Genomic DNA, 25,782 nt, shown 5'->3' with positions numbered 1-25,782 from the left:
AATGTAGCCCTCTTCCAACTTTATAATAGCCTAGCTCTAGAAATGTTGCGCATTTATTGAGTTTCACGGTGCGATGCTGATGCCTATTTACATTCTATACAAATTTCTTTACTGTAAATAACAGAATTTCACTATTTGTTCACATATTAAAGCTGGTCAATACAGTAGGAAGAAACCAAAGCAATAGAGAGCTACTTCCATGAATCTCCATATCTCACTCTTACTCCTCTCTTATTGTATTTTTTTTTTAACTTATGATGAATGAATGTCGCAACTCCACAGTTGAGCGCGTTTATGGTGAAATCCGTTAACTTTGATCAGACTCTGCCATTGGGCGACTGCGTGCGCCTCGATGGCCGTGCTTTTATTTTTAATATGAGGGAGGGGGTTCCCAGAAAATACCTCCTCCTGCTGTTCCTCAGCTCTATCTCGTGAATATCAAACAGTCGCCGTCTCCATATTGGAAGCAGACATCGGAAAACACGGGAAAACATGAAGAGGCAGTTTTTGACGATCGCTTAAACGCACAGATGTCGGCGTTCCCCGCTAACGTTATAGCTCCAGGAGTTTAAACGCAATCGCGCGGGTCATTTATTCAGCCTAAATTTTGAGGCTTCATGGTCAGCTCGCTAACGCTATCTTATATTAGCAATCCAGCCTCCAACTATTTGTTTAGCCATTCGGCGCTGGCGCAATTGATTTTTGTTATGCGCGTCAGTACGGGCTGATTGATCAAATGTGTGTCCGCGACGCGTATTTTAATGCAACAAAACGCAAAGATTAGTGGTCGGGTGCCGTCCGTTCGCCCACGCTAGCCTGAGCGACAGCAGTCTGCTGCTGGCTGGAGATCTGCCATTAACTCGACTAACGTTAGCTGTTAGCACAACCTCAAACACGGACACGGCCACAACTCGCTGGAAAAAGGAGCTAACATCTCGTTTCCATGGACAGCACGTCCATAATAACACAGGTGACGAACCCCAAGGAGGAGGAGATACTCTCGTCAAATGCTGAGAAAGGTGAGAGGTGTTTTCGTGTGTTGAAGTTGCTCGCTGTAGCGCGTTTTGTTAGCTTTACCCACCATTTTAAACGAGCGGGCTGCGAGACTCAGTCCGCGGACAAGAAACATTTCAGGCATTTCCTTACCGTTTGTAATAACAGAAGCAAGAATTAGGCCATTTGTTATGACTTTTTATATGCTTTTTATATGGCTGTGTGTTATTGTTGAAGCAGAACTATGTGTTTATATAATGGAGTGGCGGTAAAGGCTCAATGTAAACCGCTGGAGACTGAAAGTTTGGGCTCTGTCAGCGTCGCCCGAGAGGTGGAGGGAGAGCAACACAAATATGTTTCTTTCTGTCACTAGGCAGGAGTACTCAGTAATTGCACAAGTAACGTTAGAGCGTTTTAAAGTGGATTTTTTTAAAGTTGGATTTTAAGAAGTGGTTGATTTGTTGTTCTTTCAGCCAAGTCAGCAACAGTAGGAATGCCATTCGTTTGCCTACATTTTTTCTTGATCAGCAGGCTAGTCAGTTGTGTGATGCTTCAGGTTGTCAGGGGGTAAACAAACATTTTCATGCAATTTACAGCAAGAAACCACAGGTGAACAGGGCACACATTTTAAGAAATGTCATAAGTGGGCAAATGAGGCAATGTAATTATGTTGGCACTAATTTGCTAAATAATTTTGAAAATACATCTGAAGCACTGGATAGAGCCAGGTATAAAATTCTTGTTTCATTTGTTGACATGTCAGAGTCAAAGAATTTTACAGAGTTAAGTTTGAATATCTTTTTTTTTATCACTCCGTAATTCAAAAATTACTGTCAACAATATGATTATTAAAAGACATTTCCCATGTTTTTAGACATTTAAATGTTATATAAATTAGGCAAAAGATATAGGGACAAACCCTTATGTAAAAATAGGAATAAAAAATAGGAATAAAACTTGGTATAACTAAAGCGAAACTAAAGATTTCTGGCTCAGTGCATGAGAAACTAATTTTGAGAAAATGACCTTTAAACATATGCAATTGATATCTACTGAGCCCCTTTTATTAAATAAACACTGTAAACACAGTTTCCTTTCCATTAGTCTTTTCCCAAAAAACAAAAAAACAAAAAAAAAAAACGATGAAAGTAAAATAGCCCCCCCAAAAATTGACTTGTGCATTAAAAAAAAAAAATTTGAGGTGTGCCTATGGTATATCACCTTAAATAAAATATAAATATTTTATATGAAGATTGAAAAAAAGAAAAAATGAGTTAATATGTTTCTGCTGCAGAGATATGCAGCTATGAAGGCTGTTTTGCTGGGCTGCTTTTGGCTGCCCGTCAGAGGATGTCCGGCTCTGTGACAGCAGGCATTTGGATTGAGCACTTCCAGTGCTTTACCTTTGACCTCTGGGTGACTGAGTAGAGAAGCTCTTCAACAGCTGCCCTCTCAAAACAGCACAGAATTAAGTCGAACCATCTAAAATGGTCCTTGTGCTCTTGATGGCCTATAAGGCAACACTTTAAATGCCTTTTGCGACTCACATATACTGCTTTGATCTCATCCAGACCAGACATCAGTCTTGAAAGCCTTTAATGAGTCTTTCCAACATATAGATTAGATTGATTAATATTGTACATTAATATTAAGCCAGAAGTAATTAAAGCCAGTAGTATTTCGGTTTTTTTTTTTTTTTTTTTTTTCAAGATAGCTGCTGCTTCTCATGCCTTCAGCTCTGATGGTATCTGAAGAAGTCCGCCACAGTGATCAATGTCTCTGTCCCGTTGCCTGACAGGGATCTTTTTTTTTTGCATTCTGTCCACAATTATGTCAGTATATTAGTAGACCTTGATTTCAAGATATGTTTTTACACCTCAAAGCATGATGCTGAACAGGTCAACTCCTACAGTATTATTGAGTGAAGCCACGCTGCTGTCCTACCATTTATGAAAAAATGATCCACTCAAGATAACACCTGAATCTTTACTGTTGCCTTAATTTATGATGCATTCGATAAGGCATTCGATTTCATACTTAATTGGGGTTTTTGAGGTTTTGAGAAGGAAAGCCTGAGATGTTCTCCTGAAGCTTTGAGATGGCTAAAGGGGCGGGAGAGGAATGCACGGCTCTCATAGGCTGTTCATTTTCTTAGCTCTTCCTCTCCTCTTCCCTCTCTCCCTTAAATTTCCCCCCTCTCCTGATCAGCTATGCTTCTGAAGTCGTCACTGAAGCTTCAGGAACGAGGGAAAATAGCCTCTGTCCCTTAAAATGGTTCTGGAGTCGGCAGCCAATGAGTGGAGGGACGGGGGGTTTAAGAGCCTAAAGGGGATGGGGTGGGGTTTGTAAGCGAGTGGGGTCTAGTTGCATTTATTTTTCCTGCTTGTCACTATTTTTAAAGGGCCTTTACTTGCTGGTGACCTCAGTGTTAGCATTTAGAGCCTCCGCTGTGGCGCTGGAATGAAGGCAGATTATTATTAGTGTGTGAATGAGGAGAGGAGAACTGTGAGGGTCTTTGATGTCGCCTCATTATGTGCCGTGTTTTGGTGTAAAGCCAGTCCATAATCAGTGGTAGTAATCTGAAAGTTGTTGAAGATCCCGTGTGATATCCTGCACTGGGAAAAAGCCATTTCTCTAAAGATATTTTGGATGAAAACCGGGAAGCTTGTGACTGTCCTATTGACTGCCAAGTAAATTACACTGTCGAGCTCCAGAAAAGTATGAAAGGCATCGTCAGAATACCGAACATTTATAAAATGTATAAAAAAAAAGAAAAAAGAAAAAAAAAAAAAACATTATTTCAACCTGTAATAATAGTTCACAATATAACAAATGTTTAAAGAGTTCATTTAGCAGTGTGTTGTTCAGAAAAAAATATAAAATCTCTTTGATTGTCCAGTAACTAGTGTGGTATTATTGTAAATATTTGAAGTTTAATCATTAATGTACAGTAAAAAGTTAACTCATGTAAATGACATGAATTTATTATAAATGACAACCTGAAATGAACAAGCTGCTAACGCACCAGTGTTGCCAATAGTGAATTATTAGTGACTAGTGAATTATTATTGTACTAGTCATATGTTTAAACCGTTCTCTCTGCCCGCTCTTTTGTCAGTTTCGCTGTCTAACAGCAGTCTGAAGAAGAAGAGGACTCGCAGCATCTTCAGCTCATTGTTCTGCTGCCTGAGAAGCTACGATGCCGAGCCCCCCACCACCCCCAACAACAACAGCAGCCCTCTGCCCCCACCCGTGGAAGAGAACGGAGCTCCACCAAAGGTGAGACGCCCAAACATCCTCTGTACACGGGGAGTGATTACAGTCAGTCAGATGCGTATTGATTCAGAGACTCTATTCGAGGCGTCGTGTGTGGTTTGCTGATGTTAAACAGAAGTCATCACAGCTCTCTCTCTCTTTTTCTGTGCAGACTGTATCACATTTTTCTGAATTATTATCCATTTGTCTTGTGGTTCAGCACCTCATTTCCTCTCCTGTTTGTTTCGTCTGTCTTCATCTCTTTGTGTCCCAGTGTGACCAGGTTGAGGTCATCCCTATCCCCAGTGTATGTATGAATCCACTCCACTCGTGCCATCTGTCTGTGTGCTGTCGCATGCCGCATGCAGCACTGTACACTCGAAGCGGCTTTTGTAGCGGCTCTGTGGACAGTGATGCACTTTGGCTGAAGGATGCTTGCATGCTCTGTTTTTCCACACAGTTATGGGTTAAGGCATTTAGCAACACGTGTTGGCTATGTCCACCCTCCTACTTTTTAACAATTGGGAGTATGTTTTTCCACTGTATTCTCGGCCGTTTAAAGGTGCTGGGAAAAACTTTCAACATTAGCATTAAAGTATTTACAACAGTACATTTTATATTTAACTTGCCCTGTCAATATTTTCACTTGCCCATTTTTAGCAATTCATTTTATATTTGTTAGAAATAATTATATTTTCATTAATTTCAGTTTCCTCTTCACAATTTTATTTTATTTTATTTATTTTCTTTCATAAAAATTTTTAGAATAAAACTTTGAAACAAGCTGAAAATGTAGCGAAATAAATTCATAAAACATGTTTGTTGGCAAACTATGCCATACGATGCAAAATATTACCGGTTGGTTCATTGTTTAAAATAATGTTACTGATGTTATGAAGAATTCAACAAAGCTGCCTTAACAAAAGTTAAACATTTTGGAGGTCAGTCAGATAAAAAAAGAAAAGAAAAAAAAGTAAAAAGACATTTATACTTTTATCCTGTAAAGATGCATTCAATTGGTCAAAAGTGACAGTATGAAATGATACACAAATATTTCAATTTTTTAGTTTTTTTTACTTTCTATTAATTAAAGAATCCTGAAAAATAAAACACAATGGCTGCTGAAAGTTCTGCAGAATAAATTACATATTAAAATATATTCAAATAGAAGTTTGAAGAAGAACAGTTGTACAATTTTTTCCACAATATTAGTGTTTACTGTATTTTTGATCAAATAAGCAGCCTTGGAGAGGATGAGAGACATTTATAAAATGTATAAAATCTTATACATCATTTATAAAATCTTACCGACCCCAAACGTTTGAAGGTAGTATACAAAGATTAGTTTCATTCAAAAATCTGTCAACTAGGCCTGCCTTATTATTAAAGTCTTGGTTTTTACTTTTTTGGAAATCAACCTACAAATGGCTTCCCTGTAGCTTTATCTTTTATAATATTAAGGAGACTCACTTCTCCATTCCAAAGGCTCATATATGTTGGCCGATTAACTGCAGTCTTTAATTGATCATCATTAGTGTGTCTGTTTGGCTGTTAATCTCAGTGGAGGCTCACTATGACTGTTTACGTCCAGTTGTGAAGGTCAGATCTCCTGAACAGTCCCTTAATGATTTTGCCATGAGATTTTAGGAGCAATCCCCCTACCCCCCAATGAAGATTGGGATTTACTGATCTACTGTTTGTGTGCTGACTAGGAATTCAGTAGTGTTCTAGTGTCTTTCTGCGTTCATTCAGCAGTTCGGACCAGGATCATGACTGCACTCCAGCGGTTCCTCTTAAGCTTGATTCATCTAATTAAAGAGACAGGGATTTAGATTAGGCAAACTGCCTCCCTCTATAACAAGATTGCCTCTGCTTGTATTGAGACTGTGCAGTGAGGGACCCATTCACCCACAGCTTATGAATAAAACGATGATTTCATAAAGGCAGCCAGTGCTGAAGTCACTCTCTCACTCTCTAACCTTACCCATCCTGCATCTCCGATACATGTGTGAAAAGCCTTTTAATCCCCACGCACGGCGGTAATCCTTTCCACTTCCGCTCAGAAGCGCTGGGATGTTGCTGTGTGAGCCTCATCTGTGCAGCTCAGGAAACACACTTCCTAAAACGCCAGACGCTTTCCCTTAAAATTTCTAGAGGAAATGTGTAGATGGTTGCGAATGGTGCTGCTTTCCCCCGTCTTTCAGCTCATTTTGCTTGATAACAGTCTTCACACATCACCGCTTAACCCCCCATGCCTCATTTCTCACTCATTACACTGAAGTTACTCCATGTTCATCATGTTCACTCTCTCCGTTTTACATTTTCACAGCCTCCAGAGAAGTACCTCCTCCCTGAAGTTAACATAAACGACTTTGGGAAGAAGTGTGTGGTAATAGACTTGGATGAGACACTGGTGCACAGCTCGTTTAAGGTAATTCATGAATTATTGTCTGTAGAAATTAGTTCAGATCTTTTTCAGGTTTTTTTGCCTAACGAAAACAACCAGGGATGGTCTACAGATGTAATGTAACTGTGACTTCTATCTGTAATTTGCTCAGTGACCCTGAGCCACTGTGACCTATTTGGTGTCAGGGATATATGTGCATCCGGTCAGAGCTTCCTGTGATGCTTGGTGACGGCTCGGTCCCGAGGAGGGTTGAACAGCAACACTAATTGTGAAACTCAGTATTGTGCTTCTCAGCATTTTGATCTGTGAATGAAGCTCGGACATTTAGTGTGGGGCAGGGTTTTTAGTTAAATGAAACTGAAACTAAAATGAAGACCATTAAAACTATTTTTGTTCATTGAAATAAAATAAACTTTCATTTCAGCTTGTTGCCAAGCTGAAATGAAGAGAACTACTAAAAATGACAAACACACAACAAGTGACAACTATAAAAGTAAAAATGTAATCAAATTATTAATAAAACTATAATAGGATCTCAGTGTTACTACAATAATACTGGTACGGGGTGGTTTGTTTGTTGTAGAAAGATTTTTCTGACTATTTTATATGTCAGGCTTTGTTGGTTAAATTTGCCTTGAAGTGCATCATTTTTGAAGTGTGCAGTTCTCAAACTTCTCTCACACTTGATTATTAATATCTGATGAGGCAGGTTTGTGTTGAAGGAGCACGGGCGCCCTCTGCTGTTCGTCACTGCACTTTCATTTTGCTTATGCAGAATATAACTAAATAGAGCTCATCACACATCAATAATCTCTGATTGCAGTCGTCATGTTTATCAGCTATTGTTCGTTTATGGTTATGTAATATTTTAAGATAGTAGAAGTGACAAAAGCTCACTCGAGGATTTATTTTATTTCTAAGAAAGACAAAGCATGAGAGAAGTTATGATTCAGAGAAAATGGATGTTAGCAACTGTCATGTAGAAGTTGTTTGGAATAATGTTTAATAGGTACTGTCACTAAAACCGTTAGAAGCTCCTAAAAGATGTTATCTTTGTAGAATCCGGTGATAAAACTGGCTGAGTAGTGCAAGGATTTTAGAATGAATGGATTCATAATCAAATGCAACCTGATATGGTTTATTCTAGGTATTTAAACATTCTGTATTTGAAAAGATTGAGTTCATGCTCAAAACAAAAGTCTGTTGATAACCACATGAAATAGCAAGTGCATGCCTGCAAGAAGATAAGTCTTCAATTTAATACATACTTTATTGCATGGATTTTTTTAGAAAGCATGTGAAAGTTTGGGTGGGTTTACGTAGTTGGGTTGCTTGTCATAACATTTGTTTCTTTTTCACAGCCCATTAGCAACGCTGATTTCATCGTCCCAGTGGAGATCGATGGTACAGTGCATCAGGTACAGTAATGATGGAAACATGCACAGGTTTCATATTACACTAACATCAGAGTGCTGAAGATGTGAACGTCTGCTCAATTATAGATGCTCTAGTGTATTCTGTAGTAGCTATGAAGCCATTTATGGGTTTTATGTCAGTGTCGGCTTCATCAGATGGAGGGCTGAACATGGCTGAGTGGCTGTTCCCTCGTTCAAGTAATCCAGGATAGGCTGGCTGTCCTGGGAGGCCTATTCATGATTACTTGCACTAGGTGGCAGTCGTGTGTCTTCATGGAGCTGATGCAAATCATCTGTGCTTGATTTGTCCCTGGTTAGTGTTTCAACATTCAGATTGAAGAACAACATGCCTTGTTTTATTATATTATATTTTATAGCATATATATATATATTTATAAATGCTTTATATATAGGTCTACTACTATTGTAATGTTTTATATTTTATAAAGATTTATATAGATTATACAGATTGTTTATTATTTCAATGAAAATGGATCAGTGCATCACAATATTATATATTTTTGTGACTTTTATTACTATTTGTATAATGTAAAATATTTTATCTATACATTTTCAGATTTTATAGTGAATGGTTTCATAAAGATTTTACCATTATGTTTTATATTATAAATATTTGTTAGGAATATATTTAATAATCCTTCCCTATTAAATTGTAAACGGCTGTGTTTCACCGTATTTTCTGTGTTATTTTGTTTAGATATTTGATGTATTCTGAAAATGTATTAGGATTTAATTTGACTTAAATTGCTTTGCACTGTATTATTTTTCATAATGTTTTATTATTTGTATTATCAACATTTATTATCAGTTAAAATGGACTTCAACTGTTCTGATATCACATTATTGTATTATATATTTTATATAATACTTTTTTTATAACTTTTTATATTATGTGCATTATGAGCACTTTATCATTTAAACTGACTCAAATGGCTCTGTGTATCACAATGTCTCCCCTCGTAGGTGTATGTGCTCAAAAGACCTCACGTTGACGAGTTCCTGCAGAAAATGGGCGAGCTGTTTGAATGTGTGCTTTTCACAGCCAGTCTAGCCAAGGTTTGTCCACCACACTATGACACTGACGCGTTTAATGTCGACAAACATGTCAAAAGACTCAGCGTCTCGTAACTCCGTGCCTGAAACAGTCTAAATGTTAATAAAGGGAGAAAATCCTGTGATGCACCCCTGCTGGGTGATATAAGGCCTGTTGGGTGGGTGTTGATGCATACCTGCTCTGCTAATATCTGACCCCCCTCTCTGTCTCTGTGTGGCCTGCGTTTGTTTTAGCCGCTAATGCATGGGTAAGTGTCTCTATGGCCACTGTGACTCTTCCAGAATGCGTGCCGTGTAGCAGTAGTTGCAGTCGCTGCTGCCTTCACCTTTGAAAGCTCACATTGTTTCAGTTTGGCCTCTTTTACACTACGCTGTGAAGTTTCATTTGTCGCTGTATCTGTAGCTGATGTCTCCGATGTGTTTTGTTCTTCCCGTAGCTGTTAGTGACACAACAGCTGTTGAGAATGTATGCGGCCCGCTGTAGTTTAGATCACGTGTCTTGGTTGCTTCCGTGTCTGTTATATCGAGAACATAATGGCTCATCGGCTTTAATAGCAAGCTTTCTTACTGACAGGCACATATCTGACTATGAGGTTTCCTTGCAGTCCTCTTTGTAGACATTTTCATTTGCATAGACATGGAAATACATTGCCCTAGCAGCTTGCTTTTTCTTCGTTTTCTAATTGTATTTGTTGCAGGGAGCAGCTGGATGATTCTACAGTGACTCGACTGTTTAATCGGTGCATGAGCAGCCTGAAGATCCTCAGTTAGCTTGTTTGTAAGTGTCTGTTGTATCTGTGTGTGCTTCAGTATGCTGACCCGGTTGCTGATCTGCTGGACCAGTGGGGTGTGTTTCGGACGCGACTCTTCCGGGAATCTTGCGTTTTCCACCGAGGGAACTACGTCAAAGACCTTAGTCGGCTCGGGAGAGAGCTCAGGAACGTCATCATTGTGGACAACTCCCCTGCTTCCTACATTTTCCATCCTGAAAACGCTGTGAGTTTTTATTACTGATGAAACTCTCAACCAAAACGTAGTTTGGTTACTCTTGTGTGTAGTAGTGTTGGGTAAAAAAACAAAAAACAACCATGGAATTCAGAGTCATGGTTGACTCTTATGAGTCAGGTTCTTTTAGTGAATCACAACCATACTTCAGAGCCAATGTAGTCTCCCAAATGATTCTTTTTAGTGAATCAAACACAGTTTAAGAGTAGTTTTTTTTTTTTTTTTTACATGGTTAAACTGACTGTTCATATGACAATGTTTAGTTAAAGCTAAATAGTTTTTTTGATTGTATTTTTTTATTAATGATAAAAAAACATGTCTTAACCATATTCATAACTGCATTAAAGGCATACTCCACCCCAAAATGAAGAGTTTATCACTAACCACTCACACCCATGTTGTTACAAACCTGTAAAAGCTTAATTCGTCTTCACATCACATTTTAAGATATTTTAGATGAAAACCGGGAGGCTTGTGACTGTCCCATTGACTGCCAAGTAAATTACACTGTCAAGGTCCAGAAAAATATGAAAGACATCATCAGAAGTCCATCTCTCTGCCATCAGTGGTTCAACCGTAACGTTATGACACAAGCCTCCCGGTTTTCATCCAATACATCTTAAATTGTGTTCTGAAGACGAGCAGGAAGTGAGTTGACAAAATGTTCATTTTTGGGTGGAGTAACCCTTTAATCTGCAGAGAAAAATCACAACCAAAACAATAATCTTCCACAGTTTAACCCCAAAATTGCCAAAAGTTACATAGAGTACCTTTAGTATACACCAGACTGCACACATTGAGAATCATTGATATTTTAGAAAAAGCTGACTACTGATAAGTGAAGAAATGGCAAAATAAGTATAAATTTTTCAATTTTAAGTATTTTATAAGTAATCGAGGTCCATATTTAGATGGCATTTATGCCACAAATAAAAAATAATTCAACTTTCAAATGCAAAAAATTATGAAACATTACTTCAATTTATATTTAAAAAATTCAATAATTTTATAATCTTATAATTTATATATTCCATTCCCTAAACCAGTGAAAGAACTGCACAGTGTGACAAAATACAGCAATATTGGGGACTAGTGACATTTCAGAACATGAATGAGATTGTCTTATAACCAGCTAATATAATGTCAGGTCATAACTGTGTGTGTGTTTGTCTTGTGGAGGTTCCCGTGCAGTCGTGGTTTGATGACATGAATGACACGGAGCTCCTGGACCTGCTGCCTTTCTTTGAGGGACTGAGCAAAGAGGAGGATGTGTACGGTGTGCTGCAGAACCTGAGGGGCAGGTAGCAGTCTGAGCCGCAGTGTTTCGGCTCCCAGCGCCTCTCTCCTCCAGCCTGCAGTCCTCACCTCACCCACACCACCAGGAAATTAACAGACTTTGAACATTTAATGGACACTCAAATATTTCTCTTTTGAAAAGTGCTTATGATAAACCAAAAAAAATCAACAACTGCTTTTTCTTTCCCTTTTTTGAAATGAAATATCCAAGTCATAACCATTCTCTGAGGTGTTGCTATGCAGGTAGAAATCCGTAGGGTTAAAGGACTGTGGGGTTTCCTCTCCAACCCAACAAAGTGCCTTTTTTGAATGTCATTTTTACGGGGGAAATTAACATTTTGTACACAACATATTTCCAGAGAACCTAATCTTTACAAGAATTATATGCTTTAAAATGGAGGCAGGTCGGACTCTTTTTTTTTTTTTTTTTACAAAAGCACTGTTAAAGAGGCCAGAGATTTTTAATTATGTAAGGCTTGGTACACGTCTCCATCTTTGTTCTTCTTGTGCTCCTTTTATTTTGCTTTAGCTTGTGCCATTATATAGACTGAGACTATTATCTAGACTTGTATATGTTTAGTTTGTTTTTCTAAGCGCAAAGGAATGCATTTGCACTTGTTGGGATACTCGTCTCCTATGCCACAGCCTCTTTTGCCAACTGACCCAGAAGAAACAATCTTGAACCGAAGATTGTATCGTGCCAATCGCTAATATTTGTCTCGTGATCTGATGCTGAAGTACATTTGTGTTCAGCAAAAAGGCCTGACACTAATATTGGTGCCGGAGACAAATGTTTGATCATCCCAGTTGACAACATCGAGTTTTAGCCGCTTGTCTTTTTTGAAACTTTAACGTTGATCTAAATGCCTTTGGGTGAAGTAGCCTAGACATCCACTGCAGTTGTTCCCCCCAGGTAGTATTTTTAAGGGGAAGTGTCCTTTATGGAAACCAAGATGCACAATTGCAAATGTATCCCTTTTATCATTTTTAATTCTTTTCTGCTTGAGTCGTGAGTTATTGAGAATTGATAAAGGTCCATCTTTACGTTTTTAATTAGTTTTAACTTGTTACACCATACCCTGCTGCTACCACGGTTTACTACACTACAAAAGACCTCCCTGTAGGGTACCACCAGTACCAGCCCAGGGACGAGAGCACTGTGCAGCTCGTGCCAGAGCATCGTCCAAAGGCAGAACAGACACAGTAGGACCCTAAAGGGTTTGTTCTTGTCCTCTCTTGAGGAGCTAAGCAGAGCTCTTTTCTCCCAGTGAGATTCTGAGGGGGTTTAAAAAAGGTGTTTGGCGCAAGCTGTGCAGACTCTCCATCACCGCAGTGCCTAAGATGAGAGTAGCAGTGGCGGGATGTCCCGCTGCTGAACAGGCAATAACCTCTCTCTCTCTCTCTCTCTCTCAGCCCAGAGTCCACCACGTCACAGTTTGGTCACCTCACATTGTTCTTTGTTTTGTTTTTTTTCTCCAGTCTTTCATCATCTACCTCTCTTACTCTCTTCATCCTGTTCTGTGACGGAGAGCGATTCATTCTCACGTCTTCTGTCAGTATTTGAGACGTATGCTCATGTTCGCCCACACCTGCTGTTTTCTGCTTGTTGAAGTGCTGTACAGCCTCTTCAATCAATCGTCGGCGCTTTCAAATCTGCTGGATATTTTGCCTGCCAATATTTCAGATTTCTAGCTTTTCTTTCTAATTGTGAACCACAATACTTTTCACACGTGCAAATTTCACCTTTTTTCTTTGAACACGGTAGACTCCCGGTGATCTGACAGGATTGAAACACTATCGGTTTTGCTCACAGTTGATGATGTTTGCTTCTGTTCTCGGTGTTATTCACGCCTGAACTGTCAAGTGCTGTTTGTAATACACCATGTTTTCTTAAATATCTCAAGTGGTTACATCCAGTTAAATGATGCCTTATTTTCTTTGATATGTTTTTCAGTAAGCCATACAAGACACTTTAAATGGGCCACGGATTGACTCGGGGGTTTGAAATCAGTTTGGAAAGGCTGTACAGTGCTGATGTTTGGACTAGATTTCAAGCTGAATTGATTCATGGTTGTCGTAAGTTTTCTTCCGGACTCTGACGTGTTCTATTAAAGCACCTTTTTAAAAAAACAACACCATGACTTCTATTTGACTTCTTTTATATTGCAGTGTGCTAAAGGTTAATTATCCTCAGGTCTTACCATTTTGCCTAAGCAAATAGGTAATTTAGCATATCTTAAATGGTTGAGAGATTTTAGTTTAGCTTTAGTTTGCTTAGTAATTGGGTTTTATTATTGTAAACAAGTTTGTCACCTTAAAACCTTGTAATTTCTTCATTAGAAAATAAGTGTAAATGCCAGTAACAAAAAAGCTTTACGATTTCAGTACATTGGGGTTGAATTATGAATGTCTTTCGTATGTGGTGTTTTCTTTTGATTTAATGGAGAGCTGTATGAACTCTACAAGTTTGTAAATCCTGATGATCACATTCTTCAGCGTGACGATTAAAAGAACGACAGACCACCCATACAAAGGAATCACAAGATCAAAAAGTGCATAGTCTTAAATATTTAATGTGCTTTATCATAACATGGTTTAAAAGGTTGGACATATTCATAATATGAAGTGATACTCTTTCAAATTCTCAATTCAGCTGCTGCCAAATAGGAAGTTCAGTGATGTTACCAAAGTAATGTGGTGGTGGTTCTGCTTTCATGTGGCCTGGATGTCCACGCTAATAAAGCTTTGTAGAGGTCTAAACTGCCAGATCTAACAGGACTGATCCTGATGATTATTACAATAATATTATGTTGTATCACAGTTTCTCCATGCCTGGTTGAAGCAATTACCGAACAAAAAGTACTTGAGCACTACAGTTTTGAATAACTTACATTTATTTCACCTTTACATGGATGCATACAGTTGGTAATGTTTTATCGGAATCACTGATTTTATTAGTATCAGCCAAAAATACGACAATTGATTACCTCATTTAATAAAAACATTAATCAGATGTTATAAGGAACTACATAAGACAAAAATACAACCTCTAATGCAGGCTTAAAACATTATCTAGAGAAACTACCCAGAGGATGGAGTGGTCTTATTTGTAATCCCAATCAAATTATTCCTCTGCTAAAATCTACTAAAAACAGTGCTCAGTTTAACTAAGACTAAAGGCTGACACTCAATATTAAATCATTTATTTGGCATACTAAAAAATATAAATGTTGTTACAAATTGTAAAAAGTACAAAAGCGTTATTGTTATGTGAGACCATCATTTCGCACCTTTAGAAAAGTTGCTCTATTCCCACGATTTCTCATTTACCCATAAGAATCAAGCTGCCTCATTTTTTGCCGACCTTTTGAGATGTCTGCGCTGTTGAATAAAGCCACATAAGATCATCTCAGACACCATCATGTTATTCAGCATCCACAACCATGATATGAACGAAAAGCCCAGCGGAGGAAAGGTGGTCTCCTTTCTCAGTGAGCAGTGGCACATGGTGATATCCTGTCGTATAACAAAAAAATACACCACTTACAATATAAACACAATACACCACGTGCAATACTATTGATTGTTTTCTTATGTGGCTATAGTAATATGTATCATGCATACTTAAAAAAAACAGCAATTTAAGTTTTAATAAAAAAAAAGTCCCAAACAGAGATGAGCATGTATTTCAACCCACTAACCGTTCTTTAGGCTGTTGAAGGGAAGTGTATACTGGCCAATGAATTCATTGTTGGAAGTGGAGTCGTAGTCCTCAATCAAAAAGCGCACGAGGGCTAGATCTGGCACTCGCACATTAAACTGGAAGTTCTCATTCCACATGGGGTTGAAGCCTTGAGAGACAACAGAGAGCGATTAGGCAACATCTTGATCGCGAGGAGAGTCCTGACTGAGCACATTTAGAGCGTTACTGTACCGTTATTCTGAATGTACTGCGTTTCCACCACAGTCGTATCAGCTGGCACACCGTAGATCTGCACTTTCACAATGGGATCAACAATAGAGGACTTCCTTTTACTCACTTTGGGTAACTGCTGGGCTGAGATCACCTATTAGACAAACCAGAACAACAGTGAACATTTAATACACATAGCATTGTAACTGCAAAAGTCTAATTAAAAAAATATATGCAACTGACATAACACAAAGACGCAGTCCATGTGCTAAAATACAGGTGCAGATCAATTACCATCAGATGAAGAGACTTATTCTTTAACCACGGTCCCTCGGGGAGAGTGATGGGGTCAAACTTAGTGTCTTGGTCTCGTAGGAAAGAAGGCTTGAGGATATAACCACTCCGTCCATTTTGGAGAAAGAGCCCCTGATTCAGATCCATCTCTGGGCAGGGGGTCTGGAAGTTAAGGGCCACTGGAGAAAAGAGAGATAAATCTGAGAAATCATAAAGCTTTAAAATGGCTGTGAATTTAGCACAGAGACATTAACATCAACTTCTACCATGACTTGATTTGAATATGCACATGCCTCAGTGTCAGTTGTATGGTGGGTATAAAAATGCACATCTTCGTTACCTATCTGACAGCCTGCGTTCCACAGAGGCACAGGGTTATAGTTTGAGGAGTCCGTCCTCAGTCCTGCTGGATAAATCCGGCTGAGTTTGTCTGTGTTGTGATGGATATAATCGTTTGCTGTGACAGATAAATAAAATTATTAGCTGGGGAATGTATCTGGGTAGTTGATGAACAGACGTGTAGGCAGGTTTTTGAAAGGTCAAAATGTCAACCATCATATACCATATATACTTGCTATATACACCAAGGCCGCATTTTCTGCAAAATACATTTAAAAAAAATATATATATCAGTTTTCTATTTTTATACATTTTAAATTGTATTCCTGTGATGGCAAAGCTGAATTTTCAGCATCATTACTCCAGTCTTCAGTGTCACACGATCCTTCAAAACTGTGAATATGCTGATTTGAAACATTTCTTATTATTATCAACAGTGTTACAAATGCTTTAAAAAGTGCAGCTTAATATTTGTGTGGAAACTGTTGATGAATAGAAAGTTCAACAGAACAACTTTTAGTTGAAAACAGAAATCTTTTTTAACATTGTAAAGGTCTTTCCTGTCCGTTTGATCAGTTTAATCCATTCAGAATACAAATATTATTATTATTTTCTAAATAATCTTAGAGACATTTTGCCTTCTGTGTAAATTACCATACATTACTTAATTTACTAAATAACGAGACTTGAAGATTTTATTTTAATAGATAATTTTGTTTATGAATAAAATCGCTCTCTCTTTTTGCCGTCTAGTAAAGTCTGAAAGTTAAAAAATCTGAATGGCTCTTTTCCTTGTTGGTCACCTGCTCGTTTCCATATTCAAAGTTGTGTCAAAGGTCTCCCTCGAGCACAACCATCATCTGTCAGCTTATGCACATTTCTGACTATTTTGCAGAGTAATAAATCTGTGCAAGCCTGCATCCTACGACATGTGTTTATGCGTTTCATACGTGTTTGCCTGTGTTAGTCATGACATCGCACCTGATTCCTCCGCCAGATTCACAGCTTCTCCCTCTTTGAAGGAGGCCATCTCATAAAAGGACTGCTTGTCCCGGGAATCCTCAAACCCTCGGAAGTGGACACTTTTGCAGTAGATCACCATATCAGACAGCTCCTTCGCCAACTTCAGCGACTTTGTTTTCTGTTTTAGGTATGTGTATTTATTTAATGAAGTAAAATCAATATAAATGATTTAATTAAAAATATTTTCCCCTTTCCATGGTCACATAGGAATGCAAGAAAGAGAGCACAGAAATCAGCTTACAGTAGACTTCTTTTCCTGGTCTTCTTGGTCCCCTTCATCATCTTCTTCCTCTGTTACACTGTCTTCCTCTGCTGTTTTGGACTCCTCTGAAAACATGTCCTCAAGTTTGTCTAGTCTTTTCCCTTTGACTATGAACCGGCCTTTGAGCTCCTGAAGAATACACAACACAGCCATTAAATCTGAGCCTGCTGATTTTGCCATCAGCTCCTATTTACATATATTAATTTAACAGATGCTTTTAACCAAATTACTCTGTCCAATGAAAGTTATGCGTGTGATTTATGTGCTTTGCCTCTTTTTGATGATTCCGTTTTAATTTTTATTAATGTAATTATTTTTTCAGGTAGCAGTTAAATGTTAAACTAGTGTCACCAAAAGGAAGTGCAGAATAGCATGACATTTGAATATATCTACAAAATCTGAAGAGCATATTTACTGCATATTGATTTAGACGTTTCATTCGGTGTTTCTAACACAGCCGTTTTAAGAAGCTTTTGCCGTAGAGCAGCAGTGTTTCTATTGTTGACTGTGACAGTGACCAGGACAGGCCACACCTTGCCGGAGGGGAATGGAAAACACTGTTATGTAAACTATGATAATCACCTGCTCCCCAGCAGACGAAGCACCAGTCACCATAGTAATCCAATGCATGCTCTTTAAAAGCAGTTCACCACAAAACCATGATGGACCAACATTATCACAGGAACTCTGCATTTCCTCATTTCACATGCTGAACGTGAACATAATTGAAGGTGTGAGTCTTGTTTTTTTTTTTTTTATGAAGAGCTGGCATTTTATAATAGTGTGAATGGTTGAAACAAAGAGAGTTTGAAATGCAGCGATGATTTCAAGTAGAGAGCAGCTGAATAAATTCCAGACATTCCGTACAGAATTCCATCCTGGAAGCATCTCCAGTTCAGACAGGCTGGAAAATTCTCTTGGGTCTCACGTATGAAGCCACTGCTACTGGATTAAATCAATCTCTATCTTTTAAACTGCTAAAAGTAAATGTGCAATTAGCAATTTAGATTTAACAAATAAATGGCACATACTCCTATGTGCATTTACTCCAAACATACATACATACATACATATACATATATATATATATATATATATATATATATATATACACACACACACATATACATATATGTGTGTGTGTGTGTGTATATATATATATATATGTGTGTGTGTGTGTGTGTGTGTGTATGTATATATAATATATATGTATGCGTGTATGTATATATATATTTATATAAATAAAAAATTGTCAGTATATACAGATGTAGAATTTTTTGTTTTTAAACAATACATTTTTTGAACAGTTTATTTCATTTAATTTTAAATGCAATAATTCACTAGCATCACCATGATTTAGCTTAAATTTTACTTTAGACAACAGTATAGAATTTTAATACCTGCTAATTTAATTTCTGACAACACCAATATTCTCTGATATTAGTGTGTGTGTGTGTTATCTCTATGAGGAAATATTGGATCTTCAGTTCCAGGTATCGTTGGTTGGTTGTATTTAAATTTATTGCTAAATCAGCTTCATTGGCTATTACATGGCAGATACAAATTACACATTCAACAAAATATATCATAGATACAATATATATATATATATATATATATATATATATATATATAAAGTTTTTTTTAAAAAAAATACTGCGATTGGGTGTGTAATAAACAGGATAACATACAATCAAGAAGTCGTTTTTACACAACAAACCCTATTAGACTTGGTTTCCTGAGCACCCTGTCAGGTTTATTTTGTATTTTATAAGAACCAGATTAACGTACGGTATCCCTTACATAATCTTGCATGTAAATATGCCTGTATAGCATGGCCAAGCAGATTCCTGCGCCTTACATCTACAGGTTACTTACTTACATCTAGTAATCACTAACCTCTGGGGAAGGGAGGCACGTGGGCATCTGATCTCTGAGGGGTTTGGTGACCAGAGCACTATCCAGGATGGAGATCAAGTGCTGAGCCATGATCTTCTGCTGCTCCACACTGCAGTGGTTCTCCAAAGACAGGATCACAGGATACTCGGACGTCTGGGGAAAAGTTAAAAACACACTGTTGACCGAAAGTACACCGGAAGGACAAGCTCTACAAGTCCCAAAATCCATCACTAGATTATCTTGGTGAAATGACAGCGGTTTACATTCATTATGTTAATAATATTTTCACCTTAAAAGCATATTCTTTAATGGCTTTGATCACATCTTTGAAGAGGATCTTGGAGGTGAGAGTGTATCCATGATAAATGACCGGCTCTCCATCTGATCCATCCCAGCAGTCCAACTCCACACAGCGGCAGCCCTTGAGAAGCGCTCTGTGGAGGGATAATGCAACTTGGTACTCCAAAACTAAGCCATAAAAACCTGCTTTTCGAAAGGTTCATTCATTCAGAGTCTTTCATTATGAAACTAGTAACTAGCTAATTAAATCAGGTGATTCATCTTTAAACTATTTCATTAAAATGCAAACAAATGTTGAATGGTCGACATCATTACTTTATGTACGCCTCGGTGCTGCTGGGTCCTTTGAGCTGGTCCTCCAGCAGGTATGTGTTGTGAGAGGAGGAGATGAAGTAATGGTTGAGAGGCTGGTTCATGTCCTGGTAAACACTTTTATGAGCCGGGTTAAAGATCAGCCCCTCTGGCTGTTGCAAGTACATCAGGAAGCCATCTTTTGTCATTTGCTGTTGGGCTTTGGCTACAAGAAGTGCAAACACAGACATGCAATTACAAAGAAGATATACTTGCTATACTTCCATTCAGAAGTCTTCAGTGTCACATGATCCTTCAGAAATCATTCATAATATGTTGATTTGCTGCTTAAGAAACATTTCTTCTTATTATTATTAATGTTAAAAAATAAAACGTAAATGCTTTTTTTCAGGACCCTTTGATGAATAGAAAGTTCAAAAGATCAGAGCATATGTTGTAACATTTAAAATGTCTGTAGTGTCTTTTCTGAGGCATTACCATTTTCATCAAGCTCATATTTCTCAATAAGCTGAAGGGCATCATTCGGAGACGCGTCCTCTCTCTGTTCGTTCAACAGGAAGTTCAGCAGGTCAGCGGCGCTCATAAGACCGTCTGTCTTTGCATACGCTCCATAGATGACCTCAATCTCCTCTCTTTGGGTCAGGATTTCATAGAAATGCTCAATCTCCTCGCCCTCTAGGAATCCGCACTGTGATTTGTCACATTTCTGAAAGAGAGGAAACTGGTGTTTCTAGTCGAGCTATTTCTTGTGTAGGTAACACTTTCTAATACGGTTCCATTTCTTAGTTAATGTTACTTTCAACATTTTCTAACAAATTAAAAAAAGCTGAAGTTGTATCTCTTAATAAAGTTTAATGGATCTGTGCTAAGATGTTTTTTTTATTAACTTACCTTAAAGTTGAATGAATACTGTATAAAATGTATTGCTCATTGTTAGTTAATGCATGCATGAGATGCACCTGTAGCCCTGAGAGAACAACATTATAGATGGGTAAACTGGGTTAGATTCCTGCAGAATCAAATATTACCTGAAAGAGCATTGCAGCATAGTCTTCATCCACCTCAATGTTGATGTCTCGTAGAAAGCTCTTCAGCTCTTTCTGACTGATCTTGTTATCAAAGTTTTGATCTGCTTTACGCATACAGCTGTAGATCCAGCTAGAACTCTGATGTAAGGACAATTAGAAAGATATCTGAAAGAATAATGCTCAAAATGCACCACAGAATCACAGGCGTTTCGAAAAGGATACTGCTCCGTTTTCTTCTGCGGAGTGAGGTTCTTCATATTTGAGATGACTTTCTCCAAGCCATCAACCCACTTCTTGGCTTCTTCCTCAGAGCTGGCGATCAGGTCCAGGCTCTTCTGTTGGCTCTTAAACAAGATGGAGAACGCTCGACCCTCCACAGACTCCTCTGTGTGCTTCTTCAAACTGTCCGTCTGCCGACCTGTTCGCACCTCCTCGATGTCCTCAACAGAGACTGAGTGAGGAAAAAAGATACAGAAACATGAGCATTACTGTACTTTATAAAATTAAATACAGAAAATATATAATGGAGTAATGTGTAACAGCGTGGTTCCCACTGATCCCGGACAATGATCATATATTTGGATGTTTTTATATCTTTTTATTTATTTTTTTGATTCACTGATCCAAAAATTGTGTTAATGAGGATCTCAGTTTTATTTTTTCTGATAAAGAAAATATGTTTAAAGCGCTGTATGCTTAAAACGAGTAAAAATAAACTGAAAGACAAGACATTTTTCATCAAAGCTAGTTTTTTGGCTAGTTTCTAATAGTGTCTGCTGTTAAATGCTGGATCACAGTAATATGAATATGGAAATTCTATGTAGAAGAGGTCATGCATAATAAAATAACACTGCAAGCTTGATTTTAGGCATTTGCATAAAAATATACATACATTTTAAACATAGCCCCAGGTCTCCTTTACAGCACCAGTCACAAAACGACAATATAACGTTAAACTGCTGTAGTAAAACAACTTGTACACAAATACTTAATTTGGTGAAACATTTGTTTCATTATTAGCCATTTAAATTGATTACATTTATAAATTATATACAATTCTTGGCAATGCTTTAAAGCATTTAACAAAGACAATATATAAATCTATAAAAGTGCATCATTATGACAGACATTACTATGATGTAGTGATATTCACAGTTTTTGAAGTCTCTTATGATATATAATCTAATATTAAAAAATGCTAAAGACATTGATGTTATACTTCCTATACATATATTATGCACAACTTCATTTTGTCTGTATGCATTAGTTTTACCACGTTTATACTTACAAATAAGGATTTGCTATTAAATCCAATAGAGGGGGGAAGTGCTATAGTCTCTTCTCTGAGAAACACTCATCAACGTTCACATTAACAAACAAAACACATTGTGGGTCAGTCCAGGACACAAGCGCACATATGCAAAGAAAGGGCGGACTCCGACACACCCCTGGCCTGTGCACATCCCTTTTTTGTGACTCACATGTCTGTTTGGACTTCAGGGTCTTTTTGGATTCATGCCACAGGGTCTTGCAGTCGTCCTGGAGTTTGTAGTAGCGTGGCTTTTTCCATGAACCCGAGCGGACCTTCAAAAGATTTCCACCACTCCTCAGGAACTGCAGGTCCTTGTCATCCTCCAAACCTGTGGGGAGGACAAGAGCAAGAGCAAGAGCGCTCACATTGTCATTCTTTCAAAGCTCATTCTGAAAGACAGATTTGTGGGTTCTTTCCCACATCACAAAATCCTTTTTAGGAAGGCAGAACAAACAAAAGGATTGTATTGTCTCTCTCTGGTCCAATTGAGGAAGGAACCCAACCATTTATGAGTCCAGCTGCTGAGGAAGAAAACGTGGCTTAAACTTTTATGTAAAACACAAAAGACTCTGCCTAAAAAAAGAGACACCTGACACCAACCAAGACCAGCTTTTAGGTCAAACTACCATAGCACAAATGAGTTATTTACAAAGGCGTGGTGTGTATACTTTAAACACAACCACGAATCAATAGGTGTGATGTGTTTTTGCTCTATTTACTATAATAGCTCCCCACTAACACTGTATTCTAGATAGGCAAGTTACAAAAGGAAAAGAGAATTTATTCGTTGCAAGATATCCTTCGAGATAGTGCGTGTCAATTAACTGCATACATAATATGACCAACTGAAGGCCAATGTAAAGGCAAGCTTACTGCAGAGATACACATAAGATTATCGTTATATTTATTGTCCTACCTAGACGCTTCAAGCTGTTGCTCGCTGTTGTTTTGATCTGCGCGCGGTGTAAGGACTCACGAGACTGGCTCCGCGCTGGCTGTCTTCGTACACACTGCATATTGTGAATACTCCGAGACAGAAATTAAAACTGCTTGTGAATAAGCGAGCCGCAAACACATCCCAATGACCTGCTGCTGAGTCTCACTCGCTTGTCCGCGGTCTCAGGGCGTGTACTAATGCAAAGTTCATCCCTAGAAAACACTGTAGTGATACGTGATCTCATCGAATGGCTATATTTGTTTGCGAATTCTAACAACACGTCAATAATGTTGAATTAAATAAATATTTAACGAGTATGCTTATTAAAGGTATACTTGAGACGACTATAATGTTGAATTAAATGAATAATTAAAGTATACTTGAGACGACTGTCAAAAGCGCAAAGAAATACACATGAGTGCAGGCACGGCGGCAGAATGTTTCTCTCTACCGGTGCTAAGAGGGGCTATTAAAATTCTGACGCGGCCATAGCCCCCCAACAACCCCCCTGTGAGTGACAGCTGCTGAAGTATTGGGCTTTAGCGTGTCTTTCTGTGCAGAGGCAATGGCGCCATCTAGTGGCATCACTTCCGGTCCAAAACACAGCAGCCACACTCCCATGATCTTAGGATTTAGATGTGCTGGTGTAGCCTATGACCGCTTCATAATTATACAGGGGCTTCTTAAATTTATAAAAGTGGTTAATGCTTCACTGGCGGGATTTGGCATAGTCTATTAAACCAAGTGAGAAAACAAATATTCCTTTCAAATATTATAAAAAGGTAGACAGTCGGCCAAGAGCATTTTATTCAGAGTGGCGTATTTGTACTGCAATGTCAACATAAAAATGCATATATTTTTAGGTGATGTTTACATGTATAGGGCCAGGTCAATGATAGGATTGCTGTTAAAACAAACCATTAAAAATAGTTTATCAATTGAAAAAAAAAAAAAAACATTTAAATATTTGATGAGAGTAACTTAAAACACTGGCATCTAAAATGTAATCTAAAATGTAATCTTGGATTCTAACTTGGCATCTAAAGTTTCAGTTAAAAATAAAACCTAAACTAATATTCAAATGAAAACTAAAAATATGAAAAATAAAAGCTGCTTCAAAATATGAATAATTACTACAATAGTATATATAAATGCTCAAATAAAACAGATAAAGATCATGTTAACTCAAGTGACTTTGATGCTTAATTTATATATTTTTTAACATAATTTAACAATCTGCATTTTTATGCCTCACTTTCACTGTAAACATTTGAAGTTGCATAATAGTTTTTTATGCATCTATTTTTTTTAAGTTCTGGCCTAACTGTCTTTTCATATAAGTATGTACATACAGAATGACAGCTTTTTTTTTTTTATAAGACAACAATTTGTAGTGGCTCTATCTGCCCCCACAAACCCTAAGGCTGCTTCCTGCTGTCATTTCAGTAAAAGAGAGTTTTAAAAGACAGTTAGGTCCTATTCATATCCGTCTGGGTGAGAGAGATACTGGAGATTCAGGAGGTGTGTACACAACAAGCACACAGTTATTTAGAGGTCTTAGGCTTTTTAGAACCCAAACGTAGGTCACGTTTACTGTTGCATATTATCACCTTCTGAAAAAAAAAAAAAACCTGCATAAATTCACTTTTTGTTTTCCAAATACAAATGTTACTCTTTTTAAACTTTTTTTTTCTAAAACTTTGAACTGTAGACAAACACTTTAAAATGAGTTAAGCCTTGGTTTAAAGAAGCGAGTAAACCCATAATTTGACAGACGTTTCAGGCAGAGGAACTGAAGTAATGAAAGGGATGTTATGTGAGACAGTCGACGGAATGTTGCTCCAGGCCACTGACACCTCTCCTGTGCCCCATCCTTAATAGGAAGTCTAGTAGGTTATTATATTGCTGCAAAATTGGAGCACTGTAAGAGAGGGACAAACACACCCAACAAACGACAATACAAAGTTTCTAAGGGTGTGGCAGCCATATTATGTCCTCTAACTCAATTTACACTATACACCACCCATTCATGCGTTTAACATACTACATCCACAGAAATAGCTGACTGAAAACAAAGAATGTGTGATTTTTTTAAAAGTATTTTCAAACTTAGTGCACAAGTTAAATCCAATATCTAATACATGGCATATAAAATCGGTTTATCATCGCTTTGTTTCCCTCTACATTGCAACATCGACCTTTAAATCTAATATCTAATAAATCAGTGCGAGGACTAAAGCTTTGTAATGGTTAACATTCAGTTGCGCGTGGCTGAAACTCAAGAGCGCGTGCAGCTTTAGTGAACAGGTCTGAACATTCACTGCTCCCAAACTGAACTTCAAAAGTGTGTAGAGTGAATTTTGTGACACGCGTGACCATTTCCGAATCATTTTAATAAAGTTGCAGCAAAAGTTCCATTTCAGTTTTCATTAAACACTTACATTGTTTCTCAGCAATGCCGTTGGAATCCATTTCTCGTAAATACAGCAGACTGTTAAATCCTTCTCGTGCACAATATGTCCAAAATTCTCGACTCCAGTAGTTCACGCGCAAAAAGAAACAACATAAAACGTCGCAGTCCCGTTGGCGCAAAACAGACGAAACAGATCTGCTCTGTTCCTCCAAACCTTCTCTGCACAGGTACAGATTACCTGCCTGTGGCTGCTAACGTCTCAGTAAAAGGTATCTATCTCACGACGAGCCACTCCCACTGATCAC

At 37.9% G+C, this 25,782-nt stretch overlaps 2 protein-coding genes across 4 annotated transcripts; one reads left to right on the top strand and one right to left on the bottom strand.

Moving 5' to 3' along the window:
• Positions 1–382: 382 nt before the first annotated feature.
• On the top strand, positions 383–13,574 carry LOC113117151 (CTD small phosphatase-like protein). Of its 2 annotated transcripts, XM_026285607.1 has the most exons (8): positions 383–1,019; positions 4,112–4,272; positions 4,523–4,555; positions 6,578–6,679; positions 8,017–8,073; positions 9,055–9,147; positions 9,955–10,140; positions 11,329–13,574. In XM_026285607.1, exons 1-8 carry the CDS (start codon positions 944–946, stop codon positions 11,452–11,454), a joined length of 834 nt encoding a protein of 277 aa, XP_026141392.1. In that variant the 5' UTR covers positions 383–943; the 3' UTR covers positions 11,455–13,574. The 2 variants fall into 2 exon arrangements, with proteins under 2 accessions (XP_026141392.1, XP_026141401.1); XM_026285616.1 differs by lacking the exon at positions 4,523–4,555 and having other exon boundaries at positions 388–1,019.
• Positions 13,340–25,782, bottom strand: LOC113117140 (1-phosphatidylinositol 4,5-bisphosphate phosphodiesterase delta-1-like). Of its 2 annotated transcripts, none has more exons than XM_026285595.1 (15): positions 25,506–25,782; positions 22,297–22,455; positions 21,038–21,266; positions 20,816–20,945; positions 20,265–20,493; positions 19,791–19,992; positions 19,465–19,609; positions 19,176–19,328; positions 17,256–17,405; positions 16,973–17,132; positions 15,993–16,109; positions 15,653–15,831; positions 15,380–15,512; positions 15,147–15,296; positions 13,340–14,961 (listed from the first exon to the last, which is right to left on the bottom strand). In XM_026285595.1, the coding sequence occupies exons 1-15, from the start codon at positions 25,534–25,536 to the stop codon at positions 14,870–14,872; spliced, it is 2,259 nt and encodes a 752-aa protein (XP_026141380.1). In that variant the 5' UTR covers positions 25,537–25,782; the 3' UTR covers positions 13,340–14,869. The 2 variants fall into 2 exon arrangements, with proteins under 2 accessions (XP_026141380.1, XP_026141371.1); XM_026285586.1 differs by lacking the exon at positions 25,506–25,782 and adding an exon at positions 23,044–23,218.

Source organism: Carassius auratus, chromosome 2 (assembly GCF_003368295.1).
Source record: "Carassius auratus strain Wakin chromosome 2, ASM336829v1, whole genome shotgun sequence".
NCBI classification, from domain to species: domain Eukaryota; kingdom Metazoa; phylum Chordata; class Actinopteri; order Cypriniformes; family Cyprinidae; genus Carassius; species Carassius auratus.
Note: the sequence above shows the minus strand (reverse complement) of the source record. Positions and strands in the feature narration are given on the sequence as shown.